Source organism: Atractosteus spatula, chromosome 20 (genome assembly GCF_055471065.1).
Source record: "Atractosteus spatula isolate fAtrSpa1 chromosome 20, fAtrSpa1.hap1, whole genome shotgun sequence".
NCBI lineage: Eukaryota > Metazoa > Chordata > Actinopteri > Semionotiformes > Lepisosteidae > Atractosteus > Atractosteus spatula.
Window position 1 is genome coordinate 18,385,037 of NC_142725.1, and position 14,483 is coordinate 18,399,519.

The 14,483-nt window shown below is 54.4% G+C and overlaps 1 protein-coding gene across 1 annotated transcript in view; it reads left to right on the forward strand.

Moving 5' to 3' along the window:
• Positions 1-8,364: 8,364 nt before the first annotated feature.
• LOC148817739 (msx2-interacting protein-like) overlaps positions 8,365-14,483 on the forward strand; it is a 30,106-nt gene continuing 23,987 nt past the window's right edge. The window contains 2 exon segments of the mRNA XM_088938244.1: positions 8,365-8,585; positions 12,376-12,696. Coding sequence (XP_088794370.1) covers positions 8,503-8,585; positions 12,376-12,696 — 404 coding nt within the window. The 5' untranslated portion in view covers positions 8,365-8,502.

Below are 14,483 nucleotides of genomic sequence, written 5' to 3' on the forward strand. Positions count from 1 at the left end.
GTCTCCTGACCTCTGCCCTCTGACCTCCCACTCACCTGACACCTGGGCCAGGACTCAACACCATGTCCCCTGACCTCTGCCCTCTGACATCCCACTCACCTGACACCTGGGCTAGGACTCAACACCCTGCCCATCTGACCTCTGACCTCCCACTCACCTGACACCTGGGCCAGGACTCAACACCATGTCTCCTGACCTCTGCCCTCTGACCTCCCACTCACCTGACACCTGGGCCAGGACTCAACACCATGTCCCCTGACCTCTGCCCTCTGACATCCCACTCACCTGACACCTGGGCCAGGACTCAACACCATGTCCCATGACCTCTGCCCTCTGACCTCCCACTCACCTGACGCATGAGCCAGGACTCAACACTCTGTCCCCTGACCACTGACCTCTGACCTCCCACTCACTTGACATGTGGGCCTGGACTCAACACTACACCCCCTGCCCTCTGCCCTCTGAACTCCTGCTGACCTGACACGTGAGCTAGGACTCAACAACCCGCCCTCTGCCCTCTGACCTCCAACCCTATGCTCACCTGACACCTTGGCCAGGACCTCCCTCTTTCTGACCTCTTCTGACCTTTACTATTTCGTGTGTTTTCACATCTCAAGAGAATACACAATGAATCGGGGAACATTGAATGTTACAGAGCTCATTATGAACATGATTGTTCTTTATGCGGATTTCTTAGCCGTTTATATCCTTTTTCTTGGCTATTCCATAATGTGATTTCAGTGCACACTTGTCATATCTTTTTCTTAAATTGTTCAGTGATGTCTCCACAGTTACACTCACATTGTATCCAAGTGATGAAAAATTAAAAATACCTTCCTGTTTTGTTCAAGGTCACTGTGTTTCATTGCTGCTGTGTCCCTCTGACTGTGTCAAAAATATTGAACAGACTGCAAACAGGTCATAGAGATGACCTGGGCGGGTGGTGCTCTGGATCTGTGGCTCAGGATCTGCACCTGTGGCTGGAAAGTTGCTGGTTCGTGTCCTGCAGCTGGCAGAGGAATCCTACTCCGCTGGGCCCCTGAGCAAGGCCCTTAACCCCAGCTGCTCCAGGGGTGCTGTACAATGGCTGACCCTGCGCTCTGACCCTAAGCTTCTCTCTACCTGTCTGTGTGTCTCATGGAGAGCAAGCTGTGGTATGCGAAAAGACAGATTCCTAATGCAAGAAAGTGTATCTGGCCAATAAAGTGATCTTATCTTAGATGCCCCAGCTAACACGAGAACAAGCACAGAAAGCATGCTCAGGTGCAATGACAAATACAGGAAGCAGAATTCAGGGACACAGGTACAAATTTGTCTTGGGCACACAAACCTTCTCGGCAGTCTGTACCAGAGCCCAGCTGCTGGTAAGACCTGCGGTCTGACTGGACAGAGACAACAATGAAAAACCTGTAGTGGATCAGACTGCTGAGCAGTGGCACGGGGGCAGCTGGCCAGCATGTCCAGCCCCTTGTACACCAGCCGGCCAGCTGCAGGTGCTAGGGCCAGTTAAAGTGGACAGGTCATTGATGGAGAGACTGGTGAGGCTGTTTCCTACTGTAAAGACATAGTGCTTCTCATGGGGAAACAGAATCGGTTACAGGCAGGTTTAAGGTGACGGCATGCAATCCCAAATAAACCCCTGAACTGTAGGAGCTGTAGCTACCTGTCAGTCACAGCTCCCTCAGGAGTATCTTCTACCCTGGAGAGCTTGAGGAATCACACCTCGCTTTTCACAGCCTGGAGAAACTCTCCCTGGCAGACTGCATGGAGACACAGTGCAGTGTGGGACAAGACTCCAGAGATCAACAGCAGGGCGACAGAGAGAAAACGTGAATTTGTCACAATTTCAGATTCCGGTGAGACACCCAGATACACATACAAGAAGCGTCGAGATGTACATTATGGGTATTATTGAATTAGTTCAATATTCCTTACATGCGTTCACAAATTAATAACCTCAGCGATCTATTAACTTGCTGTATTACCAGATTTGCCAGCAGAGGGCGCTCCTTCTCCACGTTTCCCTCAAAACAGCGGCATCCCTGTTTTTAGTGGTATTGTACTATGCGTATTCGACGTTTTTCAGGAGTAATTTATTCATATATAATGCTGAATTGGTGTTTTCAACGTGATTTAACCGCAAGTCTTTTGTGTAGCCTAGGAAGCGGTTATTAACAGTTGTATATCCCTGTTTGTGCTCTGCTCTACACCACTCTCTCGGGATAACTAGTTTGTCCCGGGGTAGCCGTACCGTAAATCACGCTTCTGCGTGTCCTGTCGGAGCACCAGTATCCGATCAGAAGCAAAATAAGTCAATACAATCTGCGATTGCTAGCACTTTCTAACAAAGCGTGTGCATGGCTTCATTCTCACATGTCACTCTGTAAGCTTTATCATTAGGAAGTCTCTAATTACACGCGTTTTCCAGAGCTTGGTTGGAGTGGACAGTATCAGTTTTCTACAAGGAGCAGGGGTATGGCTTTAGATACACGATATAGTTTAACCCCGACGGTTACTGGGTGCTGGTTCGGTAGCACCTTCGCACGACCCCCCCGTCCTCCGTTGTTTTGGGTCGTTTTCCTCCGTGGACAGGGCGGTTACTGGGACACTCACCCCCCTGTCCGGGGATGCCCAGTTCTCACTGGGGGAGGGGGGTGCAAGTCACTGGTGAGAGCTCAGCGTTTTCAAAGCCGTCTCCCCTCCCCCAGCTAAATAAACAGCTCGGGTAACTAACTCGTTCTGCCGTCTACAAATGGCAGAAACTAACAGGCAGCTGTTAGCCGTGGAGGAAATCGTGCCGAAGCTAAGCTACAAAGGTCAAAACTGTCTCAGAAACGTTCTGGGTGTCTAATAATGAAAGACAGTGTTGTCTGTCTGTGCTAGAAGGCATTTCTCTCCTCTCCACTGCCGGGGCTTGTTGTCAGGACTCGGAAACAGCAACGTCAGACGCTAAAATCTAAATTTCATATTTACAGCACAGCCACACGAAAGAGGTTTCACAATGACTGAGCCAAGTAATAAATGTCCAGTGCGGGACGATTTACCCCTTAGAAACCGACATCAGAAGTCAGTAGTTTTTGTCCAGGTCTAAAAATGTATGATACCGTCGCTGTGTCTCAATTTGTTTTGTCACACATAAATATTTTAAGCAGCAGATTCCTTAAACGAACTGGGCATCATGTTCTCAAAAGACACAAGATCCCAGTGCTTTTCTGAGGGTGGGGTGGACAAATACGATCGGGTTTCAGGCTCAACTAACACTGAGCAGACCGTCAATGGACAGGAGGAAATAACACTAATGACTTTTTTCCCTTTATATTTGATTATCAATCAAATCAAATGTTAACCCCCTTCATGGGAATTAAAAAAAATACAGAAATTGTTTACACCGAATCTAAGAATACCCCGCCTCATCTGACTTCAGGGGCGTTACTGAATTTGCAGCGCCCCAAACCGTCTACACCCAAACCTCAGAGGAGAAAACATTTTTCTAGCTCACAACAATCACCTATTGAAAGTTTTTCTGATGTGGCCACGTAACCATGACTGCACCCTCTTTCTCTGAAAGCCCTTTGTGCGGCGGCCTACATGCTAATTATATTTTACCGCTTGGAACTCGTGATTGAACACAAAATGGCGGACGCAAGTCATTCCCGCACTCCAGACCCACAAAATGGCGCCCGATAGAGGAACAGACAACGGGAAATTATTTAGCATTTCCAACTCGCTGACACGTTACCCAAAAACAAGAAAACGCATACTTTCCACACAGAATACCACATATTACCTTAACTCTGCCACACATTCACTTTATACAGTGTAAAATTACACACGTTGACATTAACAGAAAAAAACGACCAGCTGGTCTTTAATCTCCCATTGCTAACATACATTTTTGTCAACCCGAATCCACTTCAACTCCCAGGATTAGCTTTCCCTAACTCTCGTTTCAGAGTGTTTAAAAGGTGTAAGATTCGAGGAGATATGAAGCGGGGTTTAACAGTAAATCCACTGTTTTTATAGAAATTCACTTTAATTCCTTCCATGGATAATTCCAAGGCACAAAAGGGAAGGGGACACAGCAGACGAGCTGAGAATTCAATAAATCCCAAACAGGACCAAAGCCCTTGATTCGTGTGTAAAAGAGGGTTTTATTCTCTTTGTGAAGCTAGAAATCTGAGACAGTCTGTAGCTCCCTTTTTAAAATAAAGCCAGGTAAATCGTTTCCACCATAATATTCCCCAGAAAGAACCAGGTTAATATTTCTATTACTCCCTTCAAGTTTTATTTTAAAACCAGAAGAAGTTTGTAGGCTGCAGTGTAAATCTTATTCGTGGGTAACTCCAAGTATTTTCCTGTTTTGTCTTTGTTTGGTGATGGCAGTTGTAATTTTATATATATTTTTTAAAGAATATCCTCGGTGACTGAAAGTTTCTCTCCTCTCTGTGCGTCTTTTCCAGAAGTTTCTGCCGACCAGCGATTTCCCTTCTCCAACCCGCAGAAAAGAGGGCGTGAGGCGCATGCGCACACACCCCACTGCGGCTCCCCCGGTTTGCCGCATTGTGGCGCATGCTCAGTGGCGCCTAGCAACGGCGGCGGAGCGGCCACACGAACTGTATGCGAGTCCGGGTGTGTGTGCGGCGCGTTGAGCGGCACTGTCCGACCAGGACTCGCATCTGCCTCTGCTCTCGCTCGAACAAGGGCTTACATTGCCCCGTCGTGTCACAGCCAGCTTCCTCTCCGTTTCTAGCCATCTTAAGGGACCATTTCTTTACCATTTTAACAGACTGTGCCCCCTTACCTCATGAATTTAAATCATGACACGTGAAACGCAAACGTGGGCAGACATTGTAATATGATATCCCATCCATGATGTCAAATGTGTGATGACCACATATGTAAATAAATATTATGAAGCAAAGCAGACTATTCATTATGATTCAACGGGTCTGGGATTCTGATCTCTGATTGGTCAGTCACGGTTCCAATACTGTCCTCCGATTGGTGGGTTGTAGATCCGATGCTGTGCTCCGATTGGCCAGTCACAGTTCCTATGGCCGGCGCAGGACCCCTCTGGAGTGAACAGCCAGTGGCAGTGCCTGCGCAGGGTACACAACTCACCTTTCCTGAACGACACCAGAGACCTGCTGGACACAGCCGGACACATCTTGTGGAAGATGACAGTGGCCAGTGTGCCCTGGTCTGGCCATGATAGCTGCGCCTTGTTTTCCCCCTGCTCTCCCTTCATGCTTCCCCACGCTCTGACCAGGAGGGTGTTTGCTGCTGCAGTCAGACCTGGTATCACAGCACCACTGCGCTCAGCAGCTCACAGGAAGACCCAGCAGCACAGACCTGGTTGCCATTCTGAAAAAAACAAGTCAAGTTTGCTGGAGCTCTGTGGACAGAGAGGCCAGCCAGGAGTACTCTGCAGGTCTCCTGTCCTACGCTGTGTTTGAAGAGCTCCAGGGTGCCTCTCCTGCCCTGCTGTTGGGTGTAAAGAGCTGTCATCCTGCTGTCCATGAAGAACCAGTAACCCAGGACTGGGAAACAGCAGGATCCCCATTGGGGTCTGGAAAACCCGGCACATGCAAGAGGAGGGGGAGCAGACAGATCCTGAGAGAGCACAGCCCATTAGCCAAAACAATCCAAAGGCACAGGCAGCATTTCCTCTCTGAAGTGAATGTTCCTAAAAAAACATGAGCTGGTCAACCACAACAAAGTCCACAGTTCTGATGAGGATGACAGATGCCACCAGCTCGAGCCCTGACAGTCTCCCCTCTCCACAGGAGTCTGACAGCGGGCAGTGCTGTTTACAGCACTGTGGCCAAGCTGGGCCACTGCAGAGGCAAAATTAACACCCCCCAGAGCTCTCACACTGCTGCCAGCTCGCTCGCGTGCGGAGTGTTGTGTAGTTTGTGAGTGTAGTGTTGTGAAGTGTGTGTGTAGTTTGTGAGTGTAGTGTGTGTGCATACTGCTCTCCCTCCTCTTGCTGCGGAGCCGCGCGCTGACCTTCACAAAGTCACACTGCAGCTGTGCTCGCTTCTAAATAAAAGTCCCTGTCACACAGGTCTGTGTGTCCAGGCCCTCGCTGAGCTCTGCAGCACACGGGTGTGAGCACACACACACTCTCACACAGCGGGCACACGGGTGTGAGCACACACACACACTCGCACAGCGAGCACACAGGCGTGAGCACACACACACTCGCACAGCGGGCACACGGGCGTGAGCACACACACACACTCGCACAGCGAGCACACGGGCGTGAGCACACACACACACTCGCACAGCGGGCACACGGGCGTGAGCACACACACACACTCACACAGCGGGCACACGGGCGTGAGCACACACACACACTCGCACAGCGAGCACACGGGCGTGAGCACACACACACACTCGCACAGCGGGCACACGGGCGTGAGCACACACACTCGCACAGCGGGCACACGGGCGTGAGCACGCACACACACTCGCACAACGGGCACACGGGCATGAGCACACACACACACGTGCACAGCGGGCACACGGGCGTGAGCACACACACACACGTGCATAGCGGGCACACGGGCGTGAGCTGAACAGTGCGAAGACTGTGGTCATATTCACACTGCGGAACAAACCTGGAGGGACAGTGAGAATCTGACACCCCGCAGCAAAGAGGAACAACAACAAGGATCAGTTTATTGATAAAGCGCCTTTCCAAACCCAAGGGCACTGTTCATGGTGATAAAGAAAAAAAGGAGAAAATAAACATTAAACAAATATAACAAGAACATATGAGACAAACTATAAGGAAGCCCAACGTAGGCCCTAGTAAAAAGGTGAGTTTTAATTTTAGACTTGAAAAGTGCCTAATTATATAGTTATATAACTGAACACAGAAGTGTGAAATTAAGAACAGAATGTGCGGATAAATTGTTCAAGCTGCAGGATTTAAATGAAAGGATGTTGTGTTAAAACAATCGAGGTGAATCCCCTTGTCGTGAACAGAGAAGAAACTGATTCAAATATTCGAAATCTTCAAGGGTTTTCACAGTAAGCCTTGTGGATTTCTGCAGAAACAGTCCAGCGATCCGGAGGGCACGGGTCCGAATCAGGGGAATCGCATTTGCAAGGGAGAGCAGGAGCCACTTCTTCACACCGAGAGTGGTGGGAGTGTGGAACAGGCAGCCAGGCCATGAGACTGAACCCGCAGCCTGGCTGTTTGCAGCCTTTCCTCTGTGATGTTTTAAATCTGGGGTTCAGATCGCCTGCGTGACAGAAAGGGCTTCTCCGCGCTCAGCTAGGAGACCGAGTCCGCAGCCGGGTCCGTCTGAACGGGCTGCGAACCCCCACACCCCACCTTTCCGGGGGCGCCTGTGCACGTGCCAGCGTTTCCCAGCACCCCTCCCCTGCGCGACCCCTGAGGCGCGCGGCGGGGAGGGGGGGTCGCAGAGGGATCTTCTCAGTAGTTTCAGGATTAAATGTCCCAGCGGTCACGCCGGCGTGTTGCTGTGTCGTGGGCAGGACGCGAGCCGTGTCCCACGCTGCTCTTTGTGCAGGACTCCCGGCGAGATTACAGCGGGCGTGGAGTCTCGCCTCAGCCGCTCGTGACCTTTAATTAAAAATAACACCTCGAGCGCGCTGGGCTCGAGCCCTGCAGTCCCCGCGCGGACGCGTCAGGGTCGGCCAATAGTTTATGCTATATGAAGTACATTGTCAACCATTTTTCTCCTCGGTTATAGAGCATGTACATTCTGCAGACGCGTTTATACAATCTTAATAGCAGAAGAATATTCAACAGAACGGAAGTTATAGTATTAAAATTAAACTGGTAATTTTGCAATATAATTAGCCTTTGTAGGATTAAATATGTTATACAATTAAAAAGATTGTACATCTTTGTACAGCAACACGGGAATAAATTAAACTCAAGCGATTTAGCTGAAAGATTTAAGATAACGGGGGGGGGGAAAGTATCTGTTATTTCTGATTGCGCTGTGTGGATTACAGTCGATTCCGTCCCTCTGCATTAAAAAAACAACATTGCGCAATAATCATCGGCAGATTTCACAGTATTAAACAGACCCCAGCCCTGCACCCCTCCCCCACCCGCTCCCAGAGACAGCTTCCGCGCCTGCGCACAGCAGCCAGTGATTTCATTCGAGAGACAACAACACAAGACGCCCCTCCCCCCGCTCTGCTCCCACGCCTGCGCACTGCCGACGGCCTGACAGAGCGGGGGAGCAGAGGAAGCAGGAGGAGGGCGCTCGGCGGCGGGAGCGCGCCTATGCGCGGGCACAAGGGCGCGCCCCCCCTCCCCCGCCGCCCGGGAACGTGCATCTGGTCCGAGAATCACACACGCACACAGCACGAGAACTAATGGTGGGAGCGGGTCGGAGCGAGGCGCTGTGCTCGAGACGGAATCTCCGGGCGCTCAGTTTGCAACGCGGACAACCAACCGGCGAGGATTAAACCCTTAAAACACATCTGTATGATCGGGGGACACGAACACGCAGTATGGTCCGGGAAACCAGGCACCTCTGGGTGGGGAACTTGCCCGAAAATGTGCGAGAGGAGAAAATTATCGAACATTTCAAACGGTGAGTTTCGTGCAGGGCGAACAGCATACGGCATCATGGACTCCGTCCGCCTGTATCTGCGCTCGCCGAGGATGGGAACGGCGGAGCCGCCGTGAGAAATTACAGCGGAAAAGTAGCGAGAAACAGAAATGCCTCCCGTGGATTATAAACTGTTCTTTGTGGGAATATTGTATTGCGCTGGGTTCTTTCTTAAAAAAACGGAGATCCTGAAATGTTGTGGAAGGAATATTGCATACGCGCGGTCGTTGAGGATGTATATACTTTTTCGTTTCCTATTTTTGCGAAGATGGATAGGAGGCGGAGGAGCGGAGCAGTGAGGACGGTAATGATGTCTGAGCGGAGAGGCTGCGGTCGCGAGGAGAGCAGCACTGGGATCCCGAGCGCTTTGTAGTCGCGAGGCGGCGGTCCCGCGCGGTGTAGCCGCCCGAGCGCCCGGCAGCTCGAGGCTGTGTTGTAAATGTATCTTTCCTGCGCGAGCCGTGAGCCGGGGAACACGCGGGACGCGAGCTGCTACAGTTGCCGCTCTCGCGCGAGCCTGCGGTTGGGCAGCCGCCGCGGAGCCTCGCGCTCGGACCCCGCCAGCCCGCGCGAGCCGAGAGGGTTGCTCTGCCGTGGGTTCGGCTGCGGACGCGACCGCGCGCCGTGTGAACCCCCGTTCAGCTCGGGGGGACCGGCTGGTCTGACCCTCGCTGGGGTGCTCGAATCCAGGGCCCCGCTGGGTCTGGGGGAGCGCTGCCTGTTGATGCGTTTGAAGAGCCCCGGCCGCGGGTTCGGGGTTCCGAGGGGTTCACGTGCAGCGTGCGGGCGCTGGAGGGGGGACCCCGAGCCCCTGGGTACTGCTCCAGTGCCGGGTCACCCCGGGAGACGCGCTTGCTCAGAGCGCTGATGATAACGGGGGCAGGTGGGGAGACGGGGCGTGTTGCCCAGCAGCCAGCTTTGGGGTTCCGGGGGCTCGCCGTGTCCGTGTCCCGGGTGTTGGAGCCCCGCGCGTGGACGGGCTGTCAGAGCGGCGGGTCGCGGCCGTGGGGCCGTGGGGGAGGGGCGGTGAGTAAGCAGCGTGAATGGGTTTGTAAGATGGCGTCCGGGACGCGCGAGTGTGGGAACCTGCCGGGCCGGGCCGGGCCGGGCCGGGCTGGCCGAACCTGCCGCCTGCCGGGCAGTCCGCACGGGGGCTCGCGTGTGCCAGGCGCACGTCCTGCGTGTCTGAGGAGGCGTGAGTGGGTTTTCCCACGCCGGGCGCGCTTTTCCCCGCACTGTTGATACTGGTGACCCTGATCGCGTCTGGGCCCGAGCAGGGGGGCCCAGGAGAAGAGCGGTACCGGGCGAGCGGTCGGGAAGGGAACAGAACCGGCTGGCGGGGTGACCCGGGAGAAAGGGGTGCAGAGACGGGGGTGACATTACCGCACGCTTGTCTTGCGGGGGGGTCCAGGTCAGCGCTGCTCGGTGATGGTGGCAGTGTTTATTCAGACACGGTCACACGCGTGTGCAGATACACGCACTCGGACCCAGGGCTGCCGGTTCGCCCCACCGCCTCTCCGGCTTCTGTTTGCTGAATCGCTGTGGTGTTGGGTTTCGTGCGCAGTTGCCTGGTTACTGTTGCTTAGCGAGGGGTTAGGGATGGCGCAGGGCTGACCTCGGAGTCTTCCTCAGCTGGGCTCCTCGCGTGTCCAGTGTGGGGTTTGCCCCTGCCCCTGTTGCCCTCCTGCGTTTCACACGCTGTCCTGAAACCCATGGTCAGTACTGCAGTGTGGTGGTCAGTAGTGTGTCCTGTAGCTGGTGGTCAGTAGTGTGTCCTGTAGCTGGTGGTCAGTACTGCAGTGTGGTGGTCAGTAGTGTGTCCTGAAGCTGGTGGTCAGTACTGCAGTGTGGTGGTCAGTACTGTGTCCTGAAGCTGGTGGTCAGTACTGCAGTGTGGTGGTCAGTAGTGTGTCCTGAAGCTGGTGGTCAGTACTGCAGTGTGGTGGTCAGTACTGTGTCCTGAAGCTGGTGGTCAGTACTGCAGTGTGGTGGTCAGTAGTGTGTCCTGAAGCTGGTGGTCAGTACTGCAGTGTGGTGGTCAGTACTGTGTCCTGAAGCTGGTGGTCAGTACTGCATTGTAGTGGTCAGTACTGTGTCCTGAAGCTGGTGGTCAGTACTGCAGTGTGGTGGTCAGTACTGTGTCCTGAAGCTGGTGGGCAGTGATGTAGTGTGTCCTGAAGCTGGTGGGCAGTACTGCAGTGTGGTGGTCAGTACTGTGTCCTGAAGCTGGTGGGCAGTGATGCAGTGTGGTGGTCAGTAGTGTGTCCTGAAGCTGGTGGTCAGTGATGCAGTGTGGTGGTCAGTACTGTGTCCTGAAGCTGGTGGGCAGTGATGCAGTGTGGTGGTCAGTAGTGTGTCCTGAAGCTGGTGGTCAGTACTGCAGTGTGGTGGTCAGTAGTGTGTCCTGAAGCTGGTGGGCAGTACTGCAGTGTGGTGGTCAGTACTGTGTCCTGAAGCTGGTGGGCAGTGATGCAGTGTGGTGGTCAGTAGTGTGTCCTGAAGCTGGTGGTCAGTACTGCAGTGTGGTGGGCAGTAGTGTGTCCTGAAGCTGGTGGTCAGTACTGCAGTGTGGTGGGCAGTAGTGTGTCCTGAAGCTGGTGGCCTCTCTCCCCGGCCCTGAAGCGCAGGGCGACTGTCTGTTCGGTCAGCGGAGGAGGAGGAGGAGGAGGCCCTGGCTGTGCTCATTGCAGCGACCCAGATCAGCCCCGGCAGGCCCGTGTAGCCAGTGGGGGGTCAGTAGAAACCGGACGGGTATCGATGCTGCAGGCCTGTGTCTGCGGACGTGGATCCCTCTCTCCCTGGCGGACACAGGGGAGGGAGCGGCGTGCTCCCGGAGACGGGAGGGGCTCTGGTCTGCGTCTTCGCCATCCTCCAGCTCGACCCCGGGCGCGGTGCGCGTTTGCCCCTCAGCCCCTCCGGCAGGTGTGCCAGTTTACCTGCGGCGGTGCCTCCCCTCCCAGCGCGCTCGAGGGTGCGGTGAGATTTGACGTCTGATTGTGGTTTGGAGTGGGAGAGGAGTGCCTGGTGCTCGTGTGCCGGGCTGCAGTGCCGGCCTCTGCTGTGTGAGCTTTCCATTCTGCCTTTGCCAAAATACTGACCCTTCCTGCAGTCGGGCACTTGGCCGGCCAGCCCCGGTCCCGCAGGGCCCCTCCGAGTCGGCAGTGAGACCTCCTCAGGGGTGGTCCGTGCTGGGGCTCTGGGGCAGGGTCCGTGCGGCAGTCGTCCTCAGCAGCTGGAGCACATCTGGCGCCGCCAGCGGCTTCAGGCCCGGCGTACAGAGGTAGTTGGTGTTTTTTTTTATGCTGACAGGTTTTGTGTCTTTGAAAGATGAAGGTTTTTGTCACGTGTGTGATCTTCTCTCCCACACAAGAAAGATGCGCAGAACTGTTGTTTTCGCTGAGGCGGCCGTGTCTGGTGGGAATGCAGTTCTTCCCGGGCCTCGTGCGGGGAGGGGGGCGCCTCGCTCCGGCCTTCACCAGAGCTCTGTTTGCCGGCGTTCCGCGGCTGCTGAGACGCGGGGCGGACCGGACCGCACCGCTGTGCCCAGGCTTGACCTGGGAGGCGCAGGCCAGGAAACGGTGCTCCTTTTGGCACCTTTCCAGCTCCTGAACCTCCTCGCTGGAGCCCCAAGAGCAGTGGAGTTTTCGGGGTGCTGTGCTGCCTGCCTCTCTCCTCTTCTGAAAGCTGTGGGGGGGTGCAGCGGGGAGGCGGGTGGGGGTGTGTAGGCGCTCTGTGCCCCTGACCCTGTGCTGTCCTCTCTCCCCTCCTGCAGGTATGGCCGCGTGGAGAGTGTCAAGATCCTGCCCAAGCGCGGCTCCGAGGGTGGTGTGGCGGCCTTTGTGGATTTTGTGGACATTAAAAGCGCCCAGAAGGCGCACAACTCCGTCAACAAAATGGGCGACCGTGACCTGCGGACCGATTACAATGAGCCGGGGACCATTCCCAGCGCCGCACGGGGGCTGGACGATACTCTGTCCATAGGCTCCCGCGGCCGCGACGTCTCGGGGTTCAGAGGGGGGGCGGGGGGTCCGGTGTACGGGCCCCCCACGTCTCTCCACAGCAGAGAGGGACGCTATGAGCGCAGACTGGAAGGGTAAGTGGATCGGTTTCTGTAAGCCAGGGTGACGCGTTTTCAGTGCTGTTTGGTTTGTTGATTGATTTTTGTGTGTGGTTTAAAGCAAGCAGACCGACCTCTCTAGGGATCCCCCCAGATGGATATCGTCGCGGTGAAAGTCTTTTTCCGAAATATCCATTTTTATAAAGACGCGTAAAGCAGTTCGGACGCTCACACGAATGTCGTTGGGAATTGCTGTATGAGCTTGGTCCTGCTCGGGATCCGGATAACAGGTTTCCGGGGAATACCGAGGTTTGGATAATCTCCATGGATATGGATACGGGGAAGATTCTGTACTGCTGCGGAGTTAATTTTCCTGGATGTGGGAGTACAGATCTGCTCATGGTGGAATTACCTTTTTTTTAAATGTTTAAAAATTACACTGAACCAAAAAATGGGTTACTATACGCTCCTGCGTCACAGTTACACATCTTGCTGTTGCCAACAGTCTGATTGATCGGAGCCTGGAGTATTGTGGATATTCCCAGGAATATTCCCCTTGGATATACGGAAAAGCGGGTGGATTGCAGGAATGTGGCGGCGGGTTTGGGTCGTTTTCTGTGGGATTATCTGGTTTAGGGTATTGCAGCTCGCGCTGAGTGAAGACGGAGGAGCACAGTGAGCCGCTCGACCCTAAAGCCGAAGACCTGCCGCGCTCCTCTTCCCTGGATTGTACAAGCGGCCCGCGGGGGCGGTACGGCTCAGGCCGGCCTCTCCTCCTTCTGGGATGTACTGGGATTCTCTGGGATTGTGCTGGATTACACGCCCTGGGAGAACCTGGCCTCCGGTCTGTGGGGCGGATGTATGAGCTCCGGAGCGGTGTGGGAGTAAGGGACCGGACCTGTCTCTGGATTGTAAGGAGTATGGCGCGTGTGTCCGACCGGCGCGAAGACGTTCTTGGATTATGGGTGCTTTTCTGTTGCTCCGGCGGTGCTCGGGTGCGAGGGCACGCTGGCACGCCGGGCGGAGGCGCGGTGAAGACGGGAAGACGGGCCGGGGGACGGCCGCAGGAAGACGGGTGGACGGTGGATGTATCTTTGCTCTTTTCGGTTTTTGGCTCCCCAGTGACGTTGTGCCGGAGGTCCTCGCCGATGTGTGGCTTTTCCATCTTTTTTTTTCCCTCAGGACCGGCGAATTTTTTTCAGTTTTTCCTGCCTTGTGGGCTGCGAAAGATCAGGAGGTTGCGATCCGGATTATTCCCTACCCTGTCCGAAAGCGGATTACTGTCACTGCTGTCTCCATTTTTGTCCCATTTTTCATTTTTTGCCATCTTTTTTTTTACAGAATATTTTTTTCTTTTTGCTCACAAAATTGTCTCCCTAGAGTTTTAAGTGGGATTGTAGGTCGGGTTACTGCAGTCTGAACAGGTTGGTATGTCCTGCCCTGTGTATTTTAGCCCTTCTCTCTCTAACCCCAGTCGAACCCCTGTCTCCTTTCCACTAACTCCAGTAGCTCGTAGCGCCGGCCGCAGTGTCGGCCTGTAGACTCCTGTTCAGTCTCCGCGTCTCTGGCTTCTGTTTGCTGTTTGCTGTCGCGCGTCCTTCCTCCCTCCCTGTCTCTCTCCTCCTCTCTCTCTCTCTCACTTGTGCCCCCTCGGGTTTGTGGGCGTCCGGGCCGCTCCTCAGCCTCTCCTCGCTTCACACGCTCCCTCTCTGACGCCAGGTCCAAACGGGCCGGCCGGTGCGTTAGCCCAGCACCGTGGCTAGCCCTGCGAGGCTGTAGTCCAGGCGCAGAGCAAGAGACCTCCTGAAGAAACTGCAGGACAG